At 40.7% G+C, this 27,496-nt stretch overlaps 2 protein-coding genes across 6 annotated transcripts in view; one reads left to right on the top strand and one right to left on the bottom strand.

Moving 5' to 3' along the window:
- The window catches only part of SLC24A1 (solute carrier family 24 member 1), a 32,355-nt gene extending 29,590 nt beyond the window's left edge, over positions 1-2,765 (bottom strand). Inside the window, exons 1-2 of the mRNA XM_087820832.1 lie at positions 2,395-2,765; positions 1,562-1,712 (exon numbers count right to left, since the gene is read on the bottom strand). The gene's annotated coding sequence lies outside the window, so the exon portion shown is untranslated. The remainder of the gene's footprint in view (positions 1-1,561; positions 1,713-2,394) is intronic.
- A 201-nt stretch (positions 2,766-2,966) lies between these two features.
- The window catches only part of INTS14 (integrator complex subunit 14), a 29,769-nt gene continuing 5,239 nt past the window's right edge, over positions 2,967-27,496 (top strand). For 2 of the 5 annotated variants that reach the window (XM_016208627.2, XM_016208634.2), the window contains exons 1-10: positions 2,967-3,052; positions 6,524-6,807; positions 8,111-8,218; positions 10,754-10,909; positions 12,469-12,587; positions 13,011-13,153; positions 15,489-15,581; positions 17,335-17,479; positions 18,814-18,947; positions 26,995-27,113. In XM_016208627.2, the coding sequence (XP_016064113.1) occupies positions 6,586-6,807; positions 8,111-8,218; positions 10,754-10,909; positions 12,469-12,587; positions 13,011-13,153; positions 15,489-15,581; positions 17,335-17,479; positions 18,814-18,947; positions 26,995-27,113 (1,239 nt within the window). In that variant the 5' untranslated portion in view covers positions 2,967-3,052; positions 6,524-6,585. Of the gene's footprint in view, positions 3,053-3,722; positions 3,818-3,865; positions 5,230-6,523; positions 6,808-8,110; positions 8,219-10,753; positions 10,910-12,468; positions 12,588-13,010; positions 13,154-15,488; positions 15,582-17,334; positions 17,480-18,813; positions 18,948-26,994; positions 27,114-27,496 lie in introns of those variants that run through there. The other 3 variants (XM_016208629.2, XM_016208631.2, XM_016208632.2) reach the window with 3 other exon arrangements.

Consider the following 27,496-nt stretch of genomic DNA (forward strand, 5'->3'; position numbering starts at 1 on the left):
TTCATCAGTCTGTTCCATGCTTCTATGTCTCTGGATCTGTTTTGTTCATTAGATTCCACATATGAGTAAGATCATGTGATATTTGTCTTTCTCTGGCTTATTTCCCTTAGCATAATACTCTCCAGGTCCCACTATGCTGTCTCATTGGGTAAGGGATCCTTCGTTTTTACAGCTGCATAGTATTCAAAGGTATAAATGTCCGAGAAGATGCTTGATATGATTTCAGTCTTCTTGAACTTGTAGAGACTTGTTTTGTGTCTTAGAATGTGGTCTGTCTTTGAGAATGTCCCATGTGCACTTGAGGAGAAGGCATATTCTGCAGATTGAGGGTGAAATGTTCTGTAAATGTCAATTAAATCCATCTAATCTAGTGTATCATTTAGAGCCAGTTTCCTTGTTGATTTTTTTGTCTGGAAGATCTATCCGGTAAAGTTAGTGGGGTGTTAAAGTCCCCTACTATGACTGTGTTGCTATCAATCTCTCCTTTAAAGTCCTCCAGAAGTTTTTGTTTTTTGTTTTTTCCCCCCAGCCTGTGTGAGTTTTTTGTTCTGAGGTGAGTCTCTTGTAGACAGCATATATTTGGGTCGTGTTTTCGTATCCATTCAGCTACCCTATATCCTTTGACTGGAGCCTTTAATTCATTTATATTTAAGGTTATTATTGATAGATACTTATCTATTGCCATTTTATTTCTTTATGCCTATGTTTCTCATTCTCTCTATTTCAACTTATTATTACAGCAGTCCCTTTAACATTTCTTGCAATGCTAGTTTGGAAGTCTACATTTTCAGCACGTGCCCTAGGAGAACTGAATATATGAACCTCTCTTGAGCCCAGTACCTGGCCCTGTGAGCAGTTTGGTATTTCTGTCACTAACCTTACTCTGCCAGAATGAAGAGCAAACCACTCTGCCTTTCAAAACTTCTGGGACAGTACTGTTTCAAAGCAGAAAAAATTAAAGGGGATGATAGATTATGTAAAGAAGTTGTTCACTGATTTCTTTTAATATGTGTGCGGAAATATGCAAATGATGAGGGTCTCTTGAGTGGGAAAAATAAATTTATTAGCGAGCTATGGCTTGAAAGACATCTCTTTTAAGACCTTATAACTCTTTGAGCTAATGTTCTCTGATTTTATATTCACTGAACAACCTTCTGATTTTAATGGGATTCTACTAAGAATTAAAACACAAAAGTAAAAGCACTCACCAGCTGCCCTAAGAGATGCAGTCCTCTTGGTAGTTCCACCTTTTACTGTCAATTTTAATAAATTGCCCTTTTACTTCCCTTGTCTCCCAAAAGCCTGTATTCAGAAGAACTAGGTCACCACCCATCTCATCACCCATCAGCAAACTAGTAAACTTAAGCTTTAAGGCAAAGATAATGAATCAGTCCATGGACTGAGCTGGAACTACCAGAAGAACAGCGACCCTATGGCTGAGTCATTATTACATTAGAGGTAGCTAGACAACTCCGTTGCCTACATGTTCTTGGCCACATCCCTTCCATTAGGGAAAGCATGAGAAATTATAACCAAGTAACCAGGGTGCAGCCTTACTTACCTAGACCCCAGTGCATAACAAGGTTTTGAGATGGTGAGACCAGCCAAGTTGGGGAGAGAAGTTCTGAAGCAAATGGCACAATCTTCAGGCCCCTGGGCCCTGATGCTGACAGGAACACTCCCAGGGACTGGCCTGTCTTCCTCTGACACCTCTAATATAAGGAGGAGACAAGAAAGAACTATGAGCAGCTGGAGCCCCCACTCTCCCACAGAACAAGCTATGAAGAGTCAGACCGGGGTGTTTAGTTCGAAGCTTTCTCCCTCCTTACCCCACCCTCTACATCGCCCTATCCCACCGACTAAAAGAAAAATGGCCCGGCCGGGCGTGGCTCAGCGGTTGAGCATCGACCTAGGATCCAGGCGATCAGGGTATCAGGGTTCGATACCTGGTCAGGGCACATGCCCAGGTTGCGGGCTCGATCAATGACTCTCTCATCATTGATGTTTCTATCTCTCTCTCTCCCTCTCCCTTCCTCTCTCTAAAATCAATAAAGATATATTTTTAGAAAAAGAAAAAAAAAAATGGCAGAGGCTTGGGCCTTCCAGGGGCCTTTCTGTTCCCGTTTGTTCTCTCCGCGGACCACATGGTTCTCTGAACCACAACTCCCCAGGGCCTGCTGGCGCCCCCTCAGGACGGCCTCTCCCGCCGCGTTTCGCGGCTCGCCCACGGCTAGGGAGAAAGCTACTTCTTGCCCCCTCAGCGACCTGGCTGAGGCACAGGCTGCTGTGGGGCACCAGCTGTTCAAAGGTGAGGCAGGAGCGGGCCCAGGCCTCACAGGAAAGCCCGAGGGCAAACCCCTCAGCATCGCCCCTGGGCCGGGGTGGGGGAATTACCTCCGCCTCCGGGAAAGGAGGGGTGGGGATGAAGTGAGCCGCGCGCTGGGAGACCAAGAGGGACAGTCTTGCCAGGTAAACTGGCTCAGGTCCCTTGAGAAAAACATACGGCGTGCTTCGTAGGCGCACTCCTCAGGCAGGAATTACAGTTTAAAAAGAGTACAAAGAGGATTCTGTGAGCTGGTTCAGAGAATATGAGTGAGGGGTCTGAAGAGAGACGGAGAAAAGGGACAAATATCTGAGAGGGTTGGGCTGGGGGCACCAGCCGGGCCCGGGTGAGTAGGAGACAAAGTGTGAAGGGGTCACAGAGTTACAGGAACGAGGGGAAGGTGGGCAGGAGGCCAGCGGTAAATGGGGGACGAGCCCGAGGACGGAGAGGGAGGCGGGGAAGCGGAGGGCACGGCTCAGGCTGAAGGCGGCCGGAGGTGTGTGCGGAGGGTCGCCGACCGCCCCCCGCGGAGAGCGGCGCTGACAGGAACGCGCCCCCTGGCGTCCCCGCCGCGCCCGAGCGCAGCCTCGCGCGAGCCCTGGAGCCCCGCCCCCGTCTCGCGCGCAGTCCGGGCTCCGGGCTCCCTTTGTCGCGCGGCCCAATAGTTCCGGCTGCGGCGCGCGGGCGGAAAGTTTATGCGGATGGACTGTTGCCGGCGTTGGGCGCCGGGTGAGTGGGGGAGGCCCGGGCCCTGGGGTTGCTTTTCGTGGCTTGTTGGACGCGTGGGAGCAGGGGTCCAGGGTGGGGGACAACGCGGGGCCAGCGCCCGGCTTTCCCGGCTTTCCCGGCTGCCGCTCCGCGCGGTCTCTGCGGCGCCAGTTCCGGGGCCCTGCTCCCGGCCTCCCCCTTTCTGCGGCTCGGGGGTCACCGACTCCGCCTTAAACACCTCGGTTTCGGCCCCCGGCCCGGGCCTCTGCGCCCCTCCTGCTGTAAGAGACTTCCTGATCGCTCTCACGCACACTCTCTGGCGCTTTGAGAGCTCAAGTGCTGAGAATCAGTTCTTTATAAATGAGCTAATCGTCACCTTAAGGGAAGAATTATAAATGTGTACTGATGGAGGCTTGGCATTGAGGCCACACAGGTGGCTAGGGTCTCTTCTCAGGAGGAGACTGTTCTTGAGAACGGTTCTTACGCGTTGTATGTAAACAGACTTGCGCGAAAGGGGTGGGGGTGGGGCGGGAGACTTGCAGGTGAGCGTCAACCCAGGTGAGAAATGCATCAGGCTCTCACAAAGTTGCTGGACCGTGGTGGGCAGGGATTTCCTTTTATCAGGCCTCGACTGCTTGAGCGAACCATCCCTCGGAAACACTCAGTTATTCTTTCACTTCTATACTTCCAGCCTGAGTTACCAAATTGGTTTCCCATGACTTTGTTAAGGAGGTGCGTTTGCTGGTGGACACAAATGCGTCAGTCAGGAGAAAGCCATCTCTACAGGTGTGTGCAGAGAAGGCAGAACTGCCTGCTGTGGTCACCCATTCCAGTGTTACAGCAGATTTCATGGTCCCATCCTAAGAGGCAAGGGTAGTACTTCTTTGATCCCCAACTTTCAATAACATAAAGGCCTCTGTGCGTGAATGGGGCTACCATGCGAGCTGCATAAACTGTAAATGGGCAGAGGCATAGGTAGGAGTCACTAGTGTCTCTGAATGGGAAGAGAAATGTGTTTGTGGTGCCCACGGTTAAAATTCATCAGATGTTTTGCCAAAGAATTAATGATATATTAATGGTAATTAGGGGTAGTTCATTAGTCATCAAACATTTGTCAAGTACTTAACTATGTGCCACTTACTGTGATAGGCTCTGAGGAGACACTGGGGAGCAAAAACTGACATGGTCTCTTCCCTTACTGGGCATATTATCTAATGTAGTTGAACCAATATTGTGCAGGACCTCACTTGAACAACACAGCTTGAGATTCAGAAAGAAGAAAATAAAAAAGACTGAGTAGATGAAATAGTACCAAGTTGACACACCTCAGCTGATGCATTTAACACTAGAAATCCATAGGCTTTCAGAAATGGTATCTTTGACTTTGGACACAGTTTTGACAAGCTTAATTATCTGGCTCTCCAGCCCATAGTAGCCAAGAAGCAGCAAATTGGAGGATGATTACAGAGGATTACTGAGAAAAAGTGGAATTGCAAGCTATGGTCTAAAAATTAATTATAAAGAGGAGGCACCAAAACAGAGTACAACAGCCTGGATTTTTTGAATACAAGGCATTGTTTCCATATATGTTCTATACTTCACTTATCCTATGGGACTTTAACAGTAATTGTGTAAAGAAGGGTTAAGTGGAAAACACAAGGTTAGCAAATTAAACTGTATTCTTTGCTATAGAACTCAGCATCTGTAATAAGGCCCGAACTCATGTTTCTTGAAGGATCTCTCCAGAACAGTGTTCTGCAGCACACACTTTGGGGAATGCTGGTATAAGTAAAACATCAGGGAAGCAGTGTGCTGGGCAGTATTGGTGTTTAGAGTGGTGATGTCAAGTCAGCATGAATTATGTTTAGCACACAGTGTTTAAGAGGCAGAGAAGAGGAATACACATTTTAATTTTTTCTGTCTGGAAAGGTAATTTATATCTCTAATTTAATCTTTGTTGATATTGGATACATGAGGCATTATTGTATTTGAAATGTATCTCAGACCATTCATTATGTGCTAAAAAGGCTTTTCCTAACTAACTCAATCGCTGGCACTCATTTATAACATTGTTTCCATGAACCAATATGTTCTGAGTTCCCTGCATTCTATTTACACATGGACTTTTAGAATATCACACATTTGCAGTTGGAAATTGTACCAAAACAAGAAGTCTGGCCACTGTTAAATGTTTTGAAGTAAGTTCCAAAAAAGAAATTAGTGAATGTTAAATTTCTAACTTGTTTATGTCCATTCAGTCTTCCCTAATTGTATATATACAATATGATTTTTATGAAGCTGTAATCAGTGTATACTTACAATCCTGTGACCTGCTTTTCTAAGTTACTAATACTTTATATAAATGTTTCTGATATCTACATGTGTCATTTGTTTATATGATATTTTATTGTGTCAACAGACTATAGTTTGCTTAATAATAGAATAGCAGCAAGCTGTGTTCCCAAGAGCAGGTCTGTGTATCTGTGAACTCTTTATTTTTGAGCACAAAAATGTTTTCTTCATGCTAATTCTCAATCCATAATTTTAAAGAACCTTGTGTTTTTTTCATTTCTGCTACATTTTGACTTTTATACACAATTTCGTGAGATAATGCCAGTTGTCATACACATTTAACTTTGTTCTTTTTCTTCACAAAGCCCTGTTGCCTGGTTACATTCAATGAGTACTACCAAGGCTAGCAGTCATGGTTAATGATTTACAGCTTTGTCTAATTTGGATTATGATTTTACTAGCCCTTTCACTTTTATATTTTGCACTCATTGTAATTAAAAGGGGGGGGCTGGCTGGTGTGGCTCAGTTGGTTGAGCGTCTACCCATGCATGGAAAGGTCGGTGGTTCAATTCCCCGTTCAGGGCACATACCTAGGTTGTGGGTTTGATCCTCAGTTAGACCATGTGCGGGAGGCAACCAATCAATGTTTATCTCTCATATCGCTGTTTCTGTGTGTCTTTCTCTTTCCCTCTCCTTTCCTCTCTCTCTAAAAACAATAAAAAAACAATTTTTTATAAAGAGGGGGACACCAAACAACATAATAATTAAACAAACCCTTGCACAAATACTGTTGTATCGATTAAGTTAGTAATCGTGCCCAAAAAGACTGGTTGATTGTCCAAAAGCACCACCATGTGACAACTAGAAATGTTCTTTAGTGAATTAAGTGTTGGAGAGGATGTAGGAGTGTTTGTTATATTCAGGTGCACAAAATTTGGAACTGTGAAAGTCAAGGACTACCTAAATTTAATGTTTTTTTAAAAATAGAAACACTTAAGGTTATCCTTGATTTATGGCCAGTTAGTGGGTGACTGCTTGCTTGCTTCCCTCCCACTGAATTCTCTGCAGATTTGCCCATACCTCAACTTACGTGGGGTTTGCCTGCACTCATTTCTGGAAAGTTTGGTAAAAATTATGGTGAAAACTACATACTTTTTACTCTCCACAACAGGTAATCCTAACCATATTTATTTTCTACAGCACTTTTCTGTTTATAGCTGTCTGTTTGCATTCTGATTGGGAACACTGGGATCATTTTCATCATGCCAACAGTGGTGGTAATGGACGTGTCCCTTTCCATGACCCGACCTGTGTCTATCGAGGGGTCTGAAGAATATCAGCGCAAGCACCTTGCAGCCCATGGTTTGACAATGCTGTTTGAGCACATGGCCACGAATTACAAGCTTGAGTTTACAGCCCTGGTGGTGTTTTCATCACTCTGGGAGCTGATGGTTCCCTTCACAAGAGATTACAACACCCTACAGGTACAAAAAGGAATGAATTATTGAATTGGGAGCAAAAAGTGTTACCATATTGTACTGAATATTTAGGACTTGGAATTATTTAATGATGAATCTGTGGGTATAATACCTGAGTATACCTATAAAACAAGGATTCACAACCAGTAGGTTTTATGCCTTTGGTAGAGCTGAGTCAGAGTTGTGAGTTGTTGCCTTATTTTCTTCTCTTGGTTTTCTGGAATTCTCTCAGGATGTAGTGCCCCTTTCCCTAAAGTTCAGGATCTTTAGTTTCAACACTTTACTTCTTTTCCTATAAAACTCGAGGAAATGAAAAATAGCCCTTCCTCATAAAACTCTTATTCTGGAGTAATTCAGAATTCTGTTTCCTCTCCAACAAATAGCCTTTGATTTACAGATGCCAAGAAATAATAACTTTTAAGCCTCAACTGATAGGTGTTATCTTTCTAAGGTGTTGACTATGATATGCTCAAGAACTTAGTTCCTGACAACATCTCTAAACCGTTAATATTTCCCACAGTGCCTAGCATGATGTCTTACCCATAGTGAGCAGCCAGTGTTTGTGAAATTAAGTTGAATAGATTAGTAATTGCTAGGCAGTTTAGAAATCCAGGGTCAATGTAGTTTGATTATTAAAGTATAAGTAATAAAATTTTGTTAAATTGTTTCTTCTGTCTCACTTTGTTTAAATGACTCTAAAACTTTTTAAAAATTGCAGTGGGTTTCTTATAAGTGAGTAAACTAAAGATTTTGGATGTTCAATAGTTCTGAAAGTCACAGAATTGTTGTGGAAGTGGTGCAGAGTAATTAAGACCAGGAGTCCTGCAGTCAGAATGACTGGGTTCACATCTAGACTCTGCCACCTCTAGGCACGAAACCTGGGAAAGTTACCCAGTTATTCTGCACCTTAGCGTCCTCTTTTTAAAAATAGGTTAATAATATGTAGGGTGTTGTGATGATTAAATGCATGTAAAGTGCCTAGAATGGTGTTTAGGATACAGTTAGTTTTCAGTAAATTTTGGCATTTTTGTATTTAAAAGTGCTTTTATTTTAATTATTTCCTTCAAGGTCCACTTATAAAGATATGAACTTGGTGGGCTGTTCACTCTCACCCAATAAGAGGACAGAATGAAGGGAAGCTCTTTTAATTATCTTTTATAGCTGAGGAAGCCTGTTTTACTGTTTTTAAGAACCTATGCTTTGGGACTCTCAGAAACAGTGTCCCCTGTGTAACATTTGTGCTTTTAACAGTCTATGTTGTTTTCTGATAACAAATTAAAATGGTCATTTGTATCTTTTATTCGATTAGGAAGCACTAAGTAACATGGACGATTATGATAAAACCTGCTTGGAGTCTGCTCTCGTTGGTGTTTGCAGTATTGTTCAGCAGGAATGGGGCGGTGCAATTCCTTGCCAGGTAATTATCAATTATTTTTCATTGCCCAAGTTAAAAATGTTAACCACTGAGGAGCTTCAGTTTTCAAGCTCTAAGCATGCATTGTAATTTCTACAAACTGTGTTTGTTATACACTATTGGTATCTCTTTAAAAGAAGGCACTAAATCACGAGTAGGCTCAGAAGCAGCACAGTTGTGCCTCAAGGAGAGTGTCCTCCTAGTAAGTTGACTGTTTGCAAACTAGTGTTATTTGTATAAAATACGAAGGGCTTGCTGTGGGATTGGAACACTCCATAGAAGAGGTGATTTTAGGTTTTTGAGTGATAGAATTGTAAACATCAGTACAATCAGTCTATCTTCATTACATTTATTCAGCCAACTTTTAGCTATCTCAGCTACCTAAGTTATCTAAAGAGTGAGGAGTCTGAATGTCATAAATCAGTTGCCCTGTAGAGTCTACATGAGCATCAAATCAGAGCAGAGTAGTAGCTGAAAAAGAGAATTGGAAGTATGCCATACACAGGTGCTGTAAGAAGTGGTAGCATATTTTAAGAAGAAAAAAATTGCTAAAAAGAAAATCATAATACTGTAGTCTACAACAGGAGTCAGCAGACTTTCTGTTTTGGGCTTTGCTGGTGTTCATGGCAACTCCTCAACTTCTCTGTCATAGCATGAAAGCCACCATAGATAATAAGTAAGTGAATGGGCATGGTTGTGTTCCAGTAAAACTTTATTTTCAAAAACAGGCCATGGGCCATAGTGTATGATTTTTATTACAGGGTCAAACAGGATTCCTCGGTAGTGTCAGTGGCATCACTGGTGTTACTGCCTGGGGTAAGGGTAGGGTAGGGTAGGGGTTGGCACAAATGAAGGGTGAGGGAATGTGGGAAGTGAGGGAACTCGTCTTCATCTTGATTGCAGAAGTGGTTATGTCACTAAAAGCAGTTTTCAGAACTGTATACTAAATAGGGTGAATTTTATTGCATGTAAATTATATCTAAATAAACCCAACTTTTTAAAAATTGTTTTTTCTTGCTGTAAAACCACGCTGTTTTATAGAGTATGAACTCCAGGGTTAATAGAGACCCTGAGCTACTACTGAAAGGTTAAATCAAATCACTTTAGTGGACACTTGCTAAAAAAAAAACAGTAAGTGCCTTATAATTAATTCATTTTCAGAAATAAAAATATTTGGCACCTTCATAAACATTATTTATTTAGTAAATCCATGCATACAGAATATCTAATCTCCTAACAATATATTAAATAAATGAAGTTTTGTTGTCATTAGCAAGTAGCACAGTTTCATTTGCTAATTCTTCATTAGTTTTATTTTTTAATTAAATTTATTGGGGTGACATTGGTTAATAAAATTACATAGGTTTTGAGTGTACAATTCTATGAGACCTCATCTGTGTGTTGCACTGTGTACCCACCACCCAGTCAAATTTTCTTCCGTCACCATAGTCTTCAGTATTAGAGAAAACACTCAAAGAATTTGTGCATCAGAGAGACTTCTGTCTTTGCATAAAGGAAGAATCTGAATTTGGGAGGTATTGTACCCTGAGGGCAAGGGGCTGGGCCTGAATCCACTTAGACTTGCTTGATGAGTTTTGAGGTGAACAGTCCAAAACACTGGGCTAGAGGTGGAAGTTATTAGTGATTATTTTTATAATCAATTACTGTCAAACAGATTTGTTTTAATGTGGAATTTTTTTTTAAATATGATCTTTTATTGATTTTGAGAGAGAAAAGAAGGGAGAAGAGGGATAGAGAGATAGAAGCATTGATCGGCTGCCTCCTGCACGCCCCCTACTGGGGATCAAGCCTGCAACACCGGCATGTGCCCTGACCGGGAATGGAACCGGCAACCTTTCAGTGCACAGGACAGCACTCAGCCAACTGAGCCACACCAGCCAGGGCTTTTATCTTTGAAAACAAAGCGTTGAGGTTCAGACTTCTGTGCTGATACTCTCTAGGGACACATAAAAACACTGCCATTTTTGACATCGGTGCCTTAGGCGCCACCTCTTTACCTGAGAGAGAGGATTCTAGTTTTAGGACAGTTAACTAAGAATTAGTTTTGGATGTTTTTGTCCTTTTTTAAAGTGTTCATAGAAAGGTGCTTTTTTGTAGGTTTAATTAATTAGAATACAGTAAAATGCAGAGATCTCAAGTATACAGTTTACTGAGTATTGACAAATGCATATACCTACGTAACCACTGCTCCAGTTAAGACATAGAACATTTCCATTGCCCCACAAAGTTCCTTATGCCCTTTTCTAGTCAGTATCCCCCATGCCCACAACCCCAATTTGGTTTATTTTAGCTTTGATTTACCTATTCTAGAACTTCATATAAATAGAATCATATAATGCATCTGTTGTCCTCCACTTGACAGAATGTTTTTGAGATTTATTCACATTGTTGCTTGTATCTTTGCAAAGGTGGATTTTTCAGTATAGATGCAATTAGGGAAAAATGAAATTGCTAAATGAGGCTGCTTAAATGAGTTCGTTTTTTTCATACAAACCTTCCCTCACTTTTTTCAAACAGGTGGTTCTGGTGACAGATGGTTGTCTTGGCATTGGTAGAGGGTCGCTGCGGCATTCTCTAGCTACTCACAGTCAGAGAAGTGAGAGCAACAGGTTCCCACTTCCTTTTCCTTTCCCATCTAAGTTATACATCATGTGCATGGCAAATTTGGAGGAGGTAATGCTTTTTACTAATTCTAGTTTGATTAGATACACTTTAGGACTCAGTTTCTTTTTTAGTATGTACGTTCCATTAGTATTATTTGCAGATACTTTGACATTGAATTCCTTTGGTTTCAGCTGAGGCTGGTCACCAATTACCTTTGAAAAGACTGTAGAACTTAATTGCTCTTTAAATGTTCAAAGTGTTACCTCATCTTGTGAAACATAGATAAGAGTTGGTATCCAACCTACTGCCCACAAAGACTCTTCAGATGCTGAAATGTTCTTTTTGGTGTTGGATATTTCCCTCATTTAGGAATTCTTAAGTCCATTCTGCCAGAAATGTTGACAGAAGTGTGCTTTGATTTTTTTGGTAAAGTAACATTACCCTGATGCATGTTTTATTAAACTCTACTTCCTGGTTTTCTCATTTGCTCAGGGAAGTTATTTAACCCATCTTCATCTCAGTTTTTTATCTGTAAAATGTAGGTAATAGGGGTACTTACCAAAAGTTGTTAGAAACATTTTGGAGGAAAGATACTTTGTCAGTACCAACTGAGGTCACCTTGGAAAATCTTTGCAAAACTACATCTGAATGAAGTAGCTATCCTGGTATCATTTTATATGACATTTCTTCTCTGGTAACTTTGAATCAAAATTATTATTTTCCTTCTCATATTGTTAAATTGTTACTGGACCAGGTCTGGGCCAGGGCCATTCTGCCTACGGCCTCCCAGTAGTATGTGGGTTCTTGACTTTCGACAGGAAAAATTTCACAATATGAGTCCAGGTGATTTTGAGAGTATGTTTATTAAAGCTGGGGACAGTGAAACAAAAGGAAGGCTTAAGGTAGGAAAAGCAACAGGAGAGGAAAAGTCAGAGGAAAGGGAGCCTTGGAGGCAGGTTCATGGGGTTAGCCTGGGTCCAGCTGCCACTGTCCACTGCTCTCCTGGTTGCAAGTCTCGGGGGTCCCTTAGAGTTTAGGAGAAAAACAGGAAAGACACAAGCTGTGGGTGTGCTCTTATGAAGTCATCCTGTGACTCCTTTGTCTTGAGGCTTTTTCTCTCTCTTTGGCCTGCAAGAATCCTAGGAGAGGTCTCAGGGGAGGGTCTCCACAAAATATTCATTAGCTTTTCAGGTATGTCCTTCAATATGTGATTCAGCAAAATGTGATTCATCAAAATAAGCTCAGGGCTTATTTTCTGGTTGGTTTCATTTTTAAAGAATGTCATCAAGAAGATTATTAAAGAGGGACCAGGACTGAGGCCATTCTGTCCTAGGATGGTCTGGAATATATAAACCCTTTGCTCCTTAATGTCCTTGGTTAGGGAAGATAAAACCTTATGATTCATTAGCTGACTATAAATTGTTCCAATTATTTGGTCTTGCTTAATTATATTGTCTCAGTTTCCCTTATTTCGCTTGTCAAGGAATCTCCTTAGCTTCTTACTATCCTGCCTCAACATCATCTCCCTTATATTTATTGCCTGTGCTATTGTGATGGATGTGGCCTTGGTGTGCTGATAATAATCTGGCATTTTGTGCCACTTTAAACAAATCTGTTTTGCTTTGTAGCTTCAGAGCACTGACTCCTTGGATTGCCTTGAACGTCTCATAGATTTAAACAATGGTGAAGGGCAGATTTTTACTATTGATGGCCCCCTGTGCTTGAAAAATGTGCAGTCTATGTTTGGGTGAGTATGTATTTAGAGCTTTTTTTGCCTTCTTACAGTCCATTATAATTTGATATCCAACAATAATGTCTATTTTATTATTTCTAATTGTGTCATTTCATTTACCCCCAGTTTCACATTTTTCAGATAAAATGCTTAGTAGTAGTGATTTTTGAAAGCTCATTCCCTTTTAAATTATGCATGACTAAGTCTGTAATGCCTGTAGATACTGACTTCCTTATACTGACTCAGCAATTTCAAAGATTAACTTGCCTTTGGGCTTTTCAGAATTAAAATTACCTCACCAAAAATGTCAGATTTTGTTCTGTTTCAAAATGGCCACATCCTTTTGGAGTCAACTCAAAGGGAAAACAACTTAGTATCTTGAAAAAAATTGTATGTATCATATTACACTTCCTATAACTGTTAATCATCATATTCTAGAAAGCTGATAGATCTGGCATATACGCCTTTCCATGCTGTTCTCAAATGTGGCCACCTGACTGCTGATGTGCAAGTCTTCCCCCGGCCAGAGCCTTTTGTTGTAGATGAGGAAATCGATCCTATCCCTAAAGTCATTAACACAGGTAACTCATTTTAAAACTTTCTTCTTAGTTCTTCTGTCATCTTGACTTTTTTCTACCCTCTGACTTTTACTCCTCTCTATCCAGGAGAGTTGAAAAGAAATGTAAGTTCTAATACCAGGGTGCCGTCGTCGTCAGTTACACACTTGGGTGGGAGGATGCTTTGCCTAAGGGGTAGCGGATTACTAGTCCTGTGTGGTGATGGTGAGGTCACGAATTACTCTCCAATCCTAAATAATTATAACCATAGATTACTAGAGTTGGAAATCATGGCCAGATTCACTAGCACTGAAATCCTTGAGGTAATTCTTAAATGATACTAAGATGGATTAGCGTAATAATTGAGGTCAGACATGAAGGACTTGGCTGAGTGACTCTTCCTGCATGACCCTGGACAAGTCACTTCCTTTAGTTCTTATTGGCTAAGTGAGTGGTATCTCCAGGTGAGTGATGGTCTCTAAAGTCTCAGGTCTGCCTGGCTAGTGTGGCTCATTGACCTGTGATCTAGGAGATTGTGGTTCGATTCCCAGTCAGGGCACATGCCCAGGTTGCAGGCTCGATCCCCAGCAGGGGGCTTGCAAGAGGCAGCCAATCAATGACTCTTTCATCATTGATGTTTCCATTTCTCTCTCCCTCTCCCTCCCTCTCTCTGAAATCAATAAAAATATATTAAAATTAAAATAAAATCTCAGCTCTGATATACCATACCTCTCTAGCTCTGCTGCTTATGTTATGACTGAAAGAAAGCGTGCCACTGCTTTTACCTGGTTCGTGTTGCCAGTGCTATTCTTAGCTAAGACGGGCAAAGTGAAGAGTCCAAAGTAACAGGAATAGTGGAGAGGAGAGTTCTCTCCGGTTGGAGGGTGGACTCCTTGAGTTGTGGGTACACATTAAACCGTCACTGTGTCAGTCACCATTGCACCCTCAGTGCCTAGCATAGTGTCTGATGCCTCGTAGATGTTGACTAGGTAATGGTTCAATCAACAGATGATTAAAATTAAGTGCAGAGTAACTATTCATTTCATTCTTGGGTGTACAGTTTTAAGGAGTTTATAGTGAAGGGCTAGGCACAGGCTTTTTATTTTTGTGCCTTTAGCTCCTGGCTGTCAGGAAGTAGGGCAACCATCTCTCATTGTGACTGGACAGCAGTGTACTGAGCTATGTCAAATTTTTTTTGCCTTTAAACCAGTTATATTCCCTCCCATCCTTTTTTGATGATTAACTTTGAATAGGTCTTTTCTTTTCTATATAAATAAACTTTTAGTCCATGATCTTTGTTACAGCTTTTATTTAAACCATTCTCAAATGAAAAATATATAGCTGCTTATGCTCATTCATTTGTTATTCAGCTAAAGAAGGCAGTGAAGGCAAATCTCCAGAGAAGCTGACTTCTTGGTATCTTAGAAGTACAGTGTACTTACATGAGCCTGATTTTTTTTAATTGTTTTAAAAATATGAGTGTGTAGCCCGGCCAAGCGTGGCTCAGCGGTTGAGCATCGACCTGGGATCCAGGCGATCAGGGTTCAATTCCCGGTCAGGGCACATGCCCGGGTTGCGGGCTCTATCAGTGACTCTCTCATCATTGATGTTTCTATCTCTCTCTCTCCCTCTCCTTTCCTCTCTCTGAAATCAATAAAGATTTTTTTTTTAATTATAAAAATATGAGTGTGTATATATGCCTGGGAGACTGAAAGGCAATTCAGTAAAATATTAATAGAGGTTTCCTTTGATAATAAATAATGAGTGATTTTATTTTTCACCTCTACAATTTTGAGTGCTTTGGATCAGAAAAACAAACTTTTAAAAAGTAGTTTGGGTTACATCTTATATTTTTTACTTATTTTAGGTTTCCAACAAATACTTTGGATCTTTAATAGGCTTCTATAAAACAAAGAAATCATTGTCATATTTAGACTGCTAGCTTGGTTTTGTAGAGAATGTGTTTCTCAGAATAGATTTACCCTCCAAGGATGGTTACTTGGAGTTGTTGTGGAAGTGTTTAACTATGACATCCCCTGGTGGCTGGAACATCCCTTATGATATAGAGGGATTTTACCTTTAAGCTTTTGCCTTGGCTGGGGACCTAGATTCATAAAAATAAAGTTTAGCTGATTTGTCATATAACTTAAATTCATTAAATAAAGACAATTATTGTGATTTTCTGAGATACTTAAATGAAAATTTATTAATTATCCAGAAAGACTTCTAATAATCTTCCTGGTCTTCATATTTGAATTCCCTATCTAAATTAAACATTGTGTTTATGAAATCTAGTACATATAAAATAGTGTACTTTCCTATAGAACTAATTAATTCTATATTGGTTTCTTCTTTTCAGATTTAGAAATAGTGGGGTTTATTGATATAGCTGATATTTCCAGTCCCCCAGTTCTCTCCAGACATCTGGTCTTACCTATAGCACTTAACAAAGGTAAGTTCTCTTCATGTTCAGTGATACATATGAAGTATCTTATTATCTAAAGTTATTCTTAAATTTAGGTAGTAGGGTAGCCCATTTTGCATAATTTGGGGGAAAGGAGTAGTTACTGGATTGGACTGGATTTCTTTAAAATGGAATGTTGCCTGATATACAAGAAAACTAATTCTGCTGTTTTACACTGTGCAAAGCAAATTGACATGTATTTATTGTGTGCGTATTGCTGTTAATTTACAGTGGAAGTCCTCTTTAGAAATGAGAATGCTTTGTCCCTAATCTGCCTTTCCTGGTAGGAGCATGGCGAGGAAGTCAAAGTGATTCTCAGAGGTTGCCTGATAAATGTGGAGTCAAATACAGCTTCATAAGGGAAGAACCTACATCTGTTCTTTACCAGTGCCTAGCACACAGCAGATACTCAGTAAATACTGTTGAATAAATGGAAGAATCTAGCCCCTCGTGAGGCTTCATTACTGCAGAATAAAGCTCTCCAGGAACTATAATGTCCCCCAAATTCAGCACCTCTGTGGAGAATGTTGGTGTCTAGCACTTTAAGCTTCTCTTTTCTCTGTTCTAGGCTGACCACCCACTTTATATTCACCAGCTTTCTCCAAGAAGTGTATATAGTCAATCAGGTTTCTACTCACTGAGTTATGATCACAGTCCCTTTAGGTCAGTTATCTCAGTTGTGGAATTGGGTGTTTCATAATTCTCAATCACACATCCACAGACAGCATCTTTATATTGGCCCACAGATGGCTTATTGTGATTATTGTTTATAATTTACCTTATTGTTCTTGATATTAATATTGATAACCAGATTTTTCTTATTTCTAAGATCTGTCTTGAGTTGGCAGGGAAGGGAAGGGATTATGCATACCCGTATAAATTGCCAAGAAAGAAAGTGAGCAAAGTGAAGAGTTTGTGCAGGGGAACAGTAGAAAGAAAAGTGTGGGAAGGCAAAATGGAGCCATGTTTTAAGGGCTATTGAATGTCAAGCTAAACTGGGCAAATTCTTCCTGTTGAATTAGAAAGTCTTTGAGTGAGATTGAGCAGGCAGATAGTTCCAGAGGGAAGTTAATTGTAGGAAGATTCATTTGTCGGCAGAGTGTATGAGAGAACCTGGAGTTGGAGAGTCGGATCAAGAAGTTTATGGAGTAACACTGCTCCCTTTTGGGGGCACACATCCATGTGCTGCCTGAAGGCTGTCAGTTGAGAATATTCTTGACATCTCTGAATCTGGGGTTCTGTTTAGATGGTACCTGAAACCCCCAGAGAGACCTAGCTGAGTGTCCTAGTAGAAACTGTAGAAAGCTGATTATTTTGTGTAGCAGCGTCACTAAAATATAATTCACATACCATACACTTCACCCATTTAAAGTATACAATTCAATAAATTTTAGTATATTTACAGACCTGTGCAGCCATCACCATAGTCCATGTTAGAACAGGAATTTTAAAACCCCTAGCCCTTCATCTCCCTCTGTCCCAGGTAACCACAAATGTCCTTTCTGTCTCTACAGAGTTACCTCTTCAGCAGGTTTCATATAAATGGAATTCATATAACATGTGAAAACTGATTTTTATATGAACATAGGAAAACCAGAATATGAGTTTTTCTTATTTGTATTTATTCCTTTTATAACTCCATGTACTTTCCTTCCAAATCTAGAAACAGCCAACAGAATAACTGGAGTTTGGAATTTTTGTAGCAAATCTTGGTCTGACCTGTTTCCTCTTCTTCCCACAGAAGGCGATGAGGTGGGCACTGGCATAGCTGATGATAATGAAGATGAAAATTCAGCCAATCAGATTGCAGGCAAAATACCCAACTTTTGTGTCCTGCTCCATGGCAGCCTAAAAGTGGAAGGAATGGTAGCAATAGTTCAGCTAGGGTAAGAAACTTTGTTTTCCTTTGGTTGAGTAAAGGAGAATCAATTTACAAAGTGAAATATTTCCCAGTCTTTTCTGAAAGAAATAGAAAGGTCTTGTCACCTTTTTCCTCTCCCTAATATACCATTCCCACCTACCATCACCTTCTAAACTGCTTTTTTAAAGTATCCCCTAGACTAAGTATAGAATTAGCCTTTTAATTATATTGCTTTTAGATTATATCCTAAGTTTTCTTCTATCTAGGAACCTAGATTCAGTTATAGCAATGCTGCTAACTTGCTATTAGGATCTTATGTAGTATTCACAGACTCCTTAACTATAAAACGAGGAGGTAGAAATAAATGAAAAGAGAAGCTGATAAAATTAATTGAAGTTTTTACCATATACCAAGCACTCCTCTAGGCACCGTATATAAACTCATTTAATCCCTCACAAACACTGTACAGGCGGTATTGATATTATCCCCATTCTACAGATGAGAAACTGAGACTTAGAGAGGTCAAGGAACTTGCTAAAGGTCGCACAGCTAGTAAATGGAAGAGCCAGGATTCGTATGCATTCTCACTCCAGAGCCCATGCTTGTAACCACTCTGCTGTGTTCCTCCCCTATGAAGAAAGCCCTTTTAGCTTCCACATTCACTACGGTCTGGAAATTTGCAAAGCTACCTGCTTCCCTTTTTAAAATACCTGTTGTTAGAAAAGAAGAGGTGACTGATCATTTTCTGGCCATTACCTGGGGTAGACTAATAGAGGAGACAAGAGGTCAGGAGTACTCAGGGAAGCGTGGCTCCATGCCTGCTTGAGTTGAAGTTAGTTAGTCCAGAACGAAGAATGCATTCTTAGGTATTGGTTTGCTTATTCTTTGGTACCCAAGCTACTTGCACTGGCTCTGAATATGAGAATCACCTGGGGCCCTTTGAGAAGTGGGAGCAGAGCTGGGTGATGGCTTTGTGTCCTTTGTTACAAGGTCTTCTCTGTGTGGGTGCTGCTGTGAATGGGAGGGAGGGGGCAGCTGAAAAGACCTATAGATCACAGCCCTGGCTCCTCATCACCCCTGCAGCTACCTCCTGCCCTTGTGATTCTTTTTTCCTCTTTTAAGACTGCTTTTGAGTTTTGTATCTACGTAATTGAAAAATAATACCTGTCCCAGAAGAATGGTGATATTAGAGGGCAGCAATATGCATTTTCAGGTTTAGGGTTTGGCTTTAGTAAAAGTAATGCACCTGATTTGAAAGCTGAAGCCCATGTCGCTCAAGAGGAAAACACAGATTAGACTTATTTAATTGATGGTCACAGGCTTGATATTCTCCTGATCTTCCATCTTCTCTCCATCTAGTCCTGAATGGCATGGAATGCTCTACTCCCAAGCTGACAGCAAGAAGAAATCAAACCTCATGATGTCCCTCTTTGAGCCTGGCCCAGAACCTCTCCCATGGCTAGGGAAAATGGCACAGTTGGGTCCTATTTCAGGTATAACCCAGATCAGATTTTATTGGTCTTGACTTTGTTTTCTCTCTGCTGTTCTGAATGGCTCTGGCTGTGTGGTCAGAGAGCTGGGTGGTCTCCCCTCTAGGTGTGCTGTGGTCTCGATGCCAGGTGTGCAAATAGAGAGTCCCAAGAGAGTTCGATGTTTGAACTTTTTAACTTCATAGCTCAGGGGAAACCAACATTTAGGTTGCTTTAAGTACATATGAATCTTCTAACTGCTTAGAGTAAAAAAACTACTCTCCATAAACTTATTTTTCCTTAATGTAAAATTTCTTTAGTTTAATTTTAAACCCAGGTAATTCCCAGTCATTCCTAGAAAATTTAACCCCCTTCCTTCTTGAAACTTTCCCCTTGGCTTTCCTAACATTGCATTCTCCTGGTACTTAACCTTTTTCTTTGGCAACTGTTCTTTTTCTTGTCATCTTCTTGCCTCATGATGTTCTTTGCCTTCTTCTCTCGCGTTAATATTCTCTACTGGTTACTTCATCAGCCATTAGCTTCAGACTCCCCCAAGTCTATAGCTCGAGTCCTGCTTGATCTTTCCCTGGAGTCCGCATATTGTATTTTCACTTCCCATTGGACCTCTCCACCTGGATATTCTGCTACAGTCCCAAGCTCAGTATGTTTGTGATAGAAACCATTGTCTCACCCCGTCCCTCTTCACCTGCTCCTTCTGATGGAGACCTTTGTCCTCCTAGATCCTCAGGTTCCAACTGTAGAGTCATCCTTGACTTATTTGGGCCTGTTTCACTTTCAAGAACATCTGCCAAGCAACCTATTTTGTGCCAGGTCTAGGGATAAAAGAGTTAGCAGAAGTTGCTCAAAGTCTAGTGGAAAGTTGACCAGTAAACACAGACTGACACAAGGTCAGAGTTGGCCTGCAGGAGGGGATGGTCACCTCTGCTCAAAGGACTCAGGAAAATCTCCAAAGAGGAGAGTTACCCTAGCCGACATTTGGGAAAAAAAAAAAAAGAATTTGGTGAGTGAATGAAGGAAGAAAGGGCATCCTGGACAAATGGAACACCTATAGGAAAGAAAGGAGCACTGGATCACAAACTGGGGGGGGGGGGGGGGGGGGGCAGATAGTAGCTTAGAGGTTGGCAGTGGCTAGAGCAGGGCAGACCTTATCTGCAATGTGAAGAGTTGAAACTTTATTCTGCAGAGATTGGGAAGCCACTGAAGGGAAGTAATATATCAGGTCCTTCTGGCTGTAAGGAGAATAGTGGAGATACCAGTCAGGAGACTTGATATTCTAGATGCCCCCTGGTGTTGTACAATATTACTGAAATCCAAGTGAATGGTGGTAAATTAGAAAGGTAACTGGAGTGTGGATTTGAAAAGGTAAGGGCATCCTGCAGTTAGAAGTCAACTGTGATAGTACTGGAGATGTGAAGGTGAGAGCCAGAACAAGGGACAGTGACTGGGGACAGAGAGAATGGGATCATGCAAAACATATTTACAAAGTAGAAAGAAGGAAAGAGAAGAATTGAGAATGATCCCAGGTTTCCGACCTGGGCTGCAGGATGAAAGGTGGTGCTATTAGTTAAAACAGAGAACAGAGGAGGAAGAGAATGTTTGGGAAGAACACCTTTTGTGCCGATTGAGCTTATGGCTATGAGATTTAGGTGGAGGTACCTAGAGACAATTCCTGTAAGTCTAGAGTTCAGAAGAAAGGGCAGAGTTGGAAACATAATTTTCATTATAAACACATCACTATTCATTAAAATGGTGACAATGAGGGAGATTACTTAGGGTGATGGTCCACAAATTTGAGTTTCCGTGTACAAAAATAAACCTGGAGAACTTGAATAAAAATTATGTTTCCTGGGCCCCACCTACAGAGATTCTGATGCAGTAGGTCTGGATTCAAGCCCAGGAACTTGCAGTTTTAATATTACCCTCATGGTTACAATCTAGGTCATTCATACCACACTTTAAGAAGCCCTAGCCTCAGGAAAATATATAGATTAAAGAAAAAAAGAGAGCCAAGGACCAAACTCCTAGAAAGGGCCAGCTACTGAGGACAGTGGAGAGGGTGCTACTAAAGGAGAGTAAGAGGAAATAGGCTGATGAAAGAGGAAAAGTAGCAGTGAAGTTGCAGAAGCCAGGAGAAGAGAGACTCAAGAAGAAGTACAGTGTCTCATACACATGTGCATGCATGTCACTGAGGATGCCTTTTGCCATTGAAGCCTAGAGAAGATTTGGACTGAATAGTCGCCCTAGAAGCTGGGCCAAGGTTCAGCAAACTTTTTCAGAAAAAGGACAAGATAGTAAATATTTTAGGCTTTGTAGACAATATGGCCTCTGTCATAGCTACTAAACTCTGCCATGGTAGCATCATGTGTAAATAAATGATAGTGACTGTATTCCAGAAATTTTATTTTTGGACACCAAAATTTGAATTTTATATAATTCTCATGAATATTACACAAAATAATATTCTTTTGATCCCACTTATTTAAAAATACAAAAACCATTCTTAACTCAAAAACAGGCAACAGGCCATAGTTGCCAACTCTTGAGCCAGGATCCAGGGGCTGGGGTTTTAAAGCTCACACAGGGACAGGAAACATGACTTTGGTTTCAAACAAGACAAAGAACTGATCTCTATGAGTAAAGCTGAGAATGTGGAAGGCCCACCCTCTCAGTGAGAGGATGGCAAGAAAAATTCTACCCATTTTTTTCTATTGACTTTTCTATATATAAAGAAATTTAAGTTTCCTGTAAGAAATTGAAGCGCAAGCCCTGCACCATGCAGATTGATACTACCCATTCTGAAGTGGGGACTTCTAAAACCAAACAATACAAAACCAAACCCTTGGTGCATCCTCCAGAAACTCATACAGTGGCTCTGTGGGACACCTCTACAACCCAGGGCAAATGGACTTCTACAGAAAAAACATCCCCACTGACAGTGAGTTTCCAAATCATGTGAGGACTTTTATCTCCTTTGCAGGAAGGCCAACAGAATGATTAGCACCTTGAGAACTTAATCTGAAAGAAACTGTGGAATGAGTGTTTTAAAGATTGAAGAGTTTTAGGAAGGACTAGAAGCCAAGAGGAAAGAAGGAGACTATAAATAAGAGTCATTTGATATTGACAGGAGATTATTGGTGGCTTCATAAAAGTAGCTTCAGTAGATGGTTAGCCAGTACATAGGTTGAGAAATGAATTAGATATAAGGAAATGAAAATAACAAGGTTGGCTACCAAGAGGAGAGAAATAGGACAGTAATTGGGGGAGAACACAGGGCAGAGGAAGAGTGTGTGTGTGTATGTGTGTTAGGATGGAAAGATGCCTCACCCCTAGATTCCTCTAGTCTCCAGCATTCTTACATTCATTCTCCCTTTTCATTCTCACTGCTCTTGCCTTGTTCTGACTTTCTTTACCTTTCACTTAGATCAGAGGTCAGCTAACTGTGGCCTGCAGGTCAAACTAGCCCACTGCCTGTTTTGTAGGTAAAGTTTTATTACACAGGGACACTCATTCCTTTCATATAGTCTATGGCTGCTCTCCCGCTCCAGTGGCAGAGTAGAGTAGTCATAACGGAGACCATATTACCCACAAAGCCTAAAATATTTACAGTCTGGCCCTTACAGAAAAAGTTTGCCCACCCCTGACCTAGACTGTTGTGGTAGTTTTCACCACAGATGCCTGTCCTTAATCTAAGATAGTAGCACTCACATTTCTTTCTGATCTGGCTTCCCACCTAGCAGTGCTTGGCCTGTTACAGGCATTCTTCATTCAAATTGAATTGCTGTTTACTCTGCCTTATAGTCATGCTGTTCTTTTCCTCCCTCTGGGCCTGTTCTTTTTTTCAATGAAGATAATAAGAGCTAACTTTTTTTTAATTTAAAAAGTTTATTAAAGGTATTGCCTTGTGAGTTTTACGTGAAGCTTTCCCTTTGTTTGGTTTCTGGTTAACTTCAGTTAGAATAGCAGTGACCACTAGGTATAATACTGGTTCCATATACTAGTCCAAATATCATGCATACAAATATGTGTTATTTTGCAATTACTTATTTTTAAAGAGTATGGATCTGCTAACTTATTAAGGATACTGCTGTCTAGTTCCTTCTTGAAAAAAATATGAGAATTCTTGGTAAAACAATTTTAATTATTTTTTTCATGTCTGTTTTTATGTAGATATCCTTTGCAGCTTATCTGCAAAGAAGAGAAATTTTACAAAGCCATGGAAAGATATAGTAGCTTGGGAATTAGTATTTCTCTCTCTAGTGTCATTTTATCTCTATATGAGAAATATGAGGAATTAGATTTCTCATTTGCTTTAGCAAGTGCTTTTTTAAAAAAGTTTCTGTGTCTTTTTTATCTCAGAACAGTCTGTTTAAAAGGTCTGCTATTTACTTCCTTATTTATATTTTATCCTCACCTGAGGATATTTTTTCCATTGCTTTTCAGAGAGAGTGGAAGGGGGAGAGAGAGAGAGAGAGAAACATCGATTGCTTGCTTCCCACTAATGCCCTGACCAGGGCGGAGGATCAAGCCTGCAACTGAGGTAGATGCCGGTGACCGGAATCGAACCCAGACCTTTCAGTCTGTGGGCCAATGCTCTAACACTGAGCCAAACTGGCCAGGGTTGCGCTTTCTTTTCTTTTTTTTTTCTTTTTTAAATATATCTTTATTGATCAGAGAAAGGAAAGGAGAGGGAGAGAGAGATGGAAACATCAATGATGAGAGAGCCATTGATCGGCTGCCTCCTGCACACCCCCGACTGGGGATCGAGCCCGCAACCTGGGCCTGTGCCCTGACCAGGAATCGAACCCCAATCGCCTGGATCCTAGGTCAGCGCTCAACCACTGAGCCACGCCTGGCCGGGCTGAGCTTTCATTTAAAATGTCATTTTAAAAATGTTTAAGGATGACTACTTAGGTCTCAGCACTACCATTTTCACCCACCTACCATCCAAGAAGCACATTTTTCCCTTTATCCTTGCAGTGTGGTTTTAGTGTTCTTTTTGGTTAAATCAGTATTCTGTCTTTGTTAGATAATGTAAACAAAGCCATGTGGTATACCAGTCACGTTTCTTTTGTTTTGCAACTCTCCCCTGCCCCAGTTATTACTTCTTTAATTAGATATTTTTCTTTTTTCTAATAGGCAAGATAAATATGTTCTAACTTCAGTTAAAAAGCAAGCTGTATTGGAAGGGCACTTAGGTTCCTCTGAGACTTCAGGAAAGAGCTGGGCAGCCAGGCTGTGGGGGAGTCAGCACAGATGAGTGCAGCCTTCACCCTGGGCTTGCTCCTGGCCGCCCTCTACTTTCTTTTTTTTTCTTTTTTTTACTATTTTTTTTACTATTTTTATTGATTTCAAAGAGAGGAAGGGATGGGGGGGGGAGAGAAAGAGAAACAATGATGGGAGAGTCATTGATCATCTGCCTCCTGCACGCCCCATACCGGGATGGAGCCCGCGACCCGGGCACGTGCCCTGACCAGGAATCAAACCTCAATCTCCTGGGTCACTGGTTGATGCTCAGCTGCTGAGCCACGCCGGCCGGGCCCTCTACTTTCTTTTCTTTATTTTTCCTTTGCTGTTTTCTGTTTACCTATCACTAATTCCTGCCTAAGTAAAATACATTCTTCAGGGATTTTGTCAGTTTCCTTTTTTTTCTTAGAGTCATCTTTCTTCCTCTTGTTTTATAAAATGAACTGGTTTTTCTCTTAGCCTGTTGCATAGTTGTCATTCTGAGTCTTCCCCTCACCTCTCTCCTGTGGCCCTCCTGTTTCATGAATATTCCTGAGAAAAGGATAGATGGGAAGTAAATGTTTGAAATCCTGCATAATTTGGAAATGTCTGTATTTCTTCCCTTACACTCGATTGGTAGTTTAGTTGGATATTGAGTTCTAGGTTGGGAATCATTTTCCTTTAGATTTTTGAAGCATTGCTCTGTTGTTTTTTCTGGAAGCTTGCTACTGAGAGTCTGGTGACGTGCTGACCGCCTGGACTTTGAGTTGATCTTTATTTCCCCTGCGCTCCTTGGGCTCTTCTTTGTGTCCCTGCTTTACTGGATTTTCAGAATGACATGCCTGGTTGCTGATCTCTTTGTTCATTGTACTGGGCACTCAGTGTACTTCAGTCCTGGGAACGAATTATGTCCTTGATTTTTTCCTCTCTATGGTCTCTCTTTTTCCTTTCTCAAACATATACTTGTGATTTGTGTTTGTGTGTGTGTCAGTCGTCTTATCTGGTCCTACCCATTTTTCTGTTTTTTTCTTTTCTACCGTCTGTAAGGCATCTTCAACTTTCTCTTGGAATGTTTATTTTTAAATTTCTGTTATCATATTTCTTATTTCTAAGAATCTCCTGTTCTTTTTTCATAAATGCATTATTTTCTGTCTGCTAAGCCATTTACCACATATAGGTTCCAAACAATTAGAGACTGTACAAGATGGGCTGTGATTAGATGTTGAAATGTTGGTCCTCATACTGAGTGCTGTAGAATAGAAGGGTCTTGGAACCACTTCATGTTGAAGGTAGACTAGGACCTGGACCTGGAATGTAAGTTTGGGTAGGTGAGGAGCGGCAGTGTTGAGTGGTTGAATCTGTGTTGGCATTGGAACCAGGCCCAGCTGAGTCACTAAGAAAACCTGTGCAGGTGCAACCTCTCTGAGCCTCAGTGTCCTCATCTTTAACGGGACTAATAATATCTACCCTGAGGGTTGCTGTAAAGAGAGAAGTTGTATATGTTTAGTGTATGGGGTGTAGTGGAATTAAATGAACATTTTTTATTCTATAAGTTTCTTAAGGACAGAGAAATATCTTCTCTAGCAACACTTCCTAGCACAGTGCTTGCTACATAGTGGGTTCTTAGTATCGATAATGAGTGAGTGAGGGAATAAATGAATGAGCAAAGGAGAGCATTCCAGGCAGGGGAAATAACAGAAATAGTGGTCGGGAAGTTAAAAATAAGCATGTTGCATGGGAAAGGACTGTTGGGATCTTGGCCTGACCGAAAAGGTTTATGTAGAGATAAGTCTTCATGAAAATATGTCTGAAAGTTGGGTCAGTACTTTTTGGAGGGGTCGGGAGGAAAGATGTCAGGAGGTAGTATGGGCCAGTGTAAAGCATTTAAATTATTGACCAAATCAGGGTTAGAAAGCTTCTGGCTCAGTCAGAGAAACTGAGCTAATTCCAGTTTCAACATGAACGTTTGGGCAAGGGATTTAAGCTCCCTGACTAGTTGGGAGAAAGATTCCTGCTCTGTCTACCCCAGAAGGTAGTAACAATAATGATAAAATAAGCCAATAGAGAGAAGTATGCTCTGTAAGTTTGTGGCAGTTTCATTAGCTCAGGAAGCAGGTAGAAAAACAGGAACACTTATTTATCCATATGGCTATAAAACCAATATAGCTTTAATCCTTTGGAAGCAATAAACTAATAAGCCATAATAAATAGTGGGGTATGTTTCACCAGAAAGTACTTCTTCCCTTGCCTCTTTTCTTAATTTGGCTATATATAATTTTCCTTTTTAACTTTCCCAATGCCTATACCTGTGTTGTCTAATCCAGTAGCCAATGCCACATGAGGCTATTTAATTAAAATAAACAAAGTGTAAAACTCAGTACCTCAGTCACACCAGCTACACGAAAGTGTTCAGTGGCCATGTGGGCTAGTGGTTGCCATTCTGTTATCGTAGAAAGTTCCATTGGAGAGTGCTGGACTAAGGTATACAGAGTTTCAGTACGTATGTTTATTTTTATTTTTTTGAGTAGTACATTAGTTTTATTGTATGTATTCATTTTATCTTCTCTGACTTCTCTAGCAAATAAGTGAAGTTTGTTTCTTTAAAAACTTTAAGCTGCTTTTCACTTACATGGGCCTTCATCTCTTACATCAGTGGCTTTTACTGAGAACAATTTCCCCAACCTGACTGAAGTTAATGGATTTTCTTAATTAAGGAAGTAACAGGATATAGAAGATTGAATGATTTCAAAAAGCTTCTAGCCTAATTGGAAATGTAATTGATTGTGTTTTTCCAGATGTCTTTTCAAGAATGTCTTTTTCTTTTAAGATGCTAAAGAAAACCCTTATGGTGAGGATGACAATAAGAGCCCATTCCCCCTTCAGCCCAAAAACAAACGCAGTTATGCCCAGAATGTGACTGTCTGGATCAAACCCAGTGGCCTGCAGGTAACATTACCATTCACATTGCTTTCCCCTGGGGACAGGAGAGGGATTCTGGCAGGCAGGCAAACACTTGATTTGATTTTCCTCTCCTTTGATACTTAGTAATTCATTTACTTCTAATGTTTGTCATTATTTCCAAAAACGATTTGAGGTTGCCTACAGTAAAACACGTATGCAGCAAAATCATTTTTTACAAAATTTAGATCAATACAAAACCTAGTGTAAGGGGGAGACAATTGTTCCAGGAACCCAAGGCAAAATAATTGTATTTGAGCAATTTGGCTCTGAGCTTCCTGCTACCAAGGTCAAAAAAGAAACAGGTAGAGTTTTATGTTATAAAGGGTTATATGTCTGGTAAAAGTAAACACATCAGTTCTTCTAGAGAG

This window comes from Miniopterus natalensis, chromosome 1 (assembly GCF_054644295.1).
Source record: "Miniopterus natalensis isolate mMinNat1 chromosome 1, mMinNat1.hap1, whole genome shotgun sequence".
Taxonomy (NCBI): Eukaryota; Metazoa; Chordata; class Mammalia; order Chiroptera; family Miniopteridae; genus Miniopterus; species Miniopterus natalensis.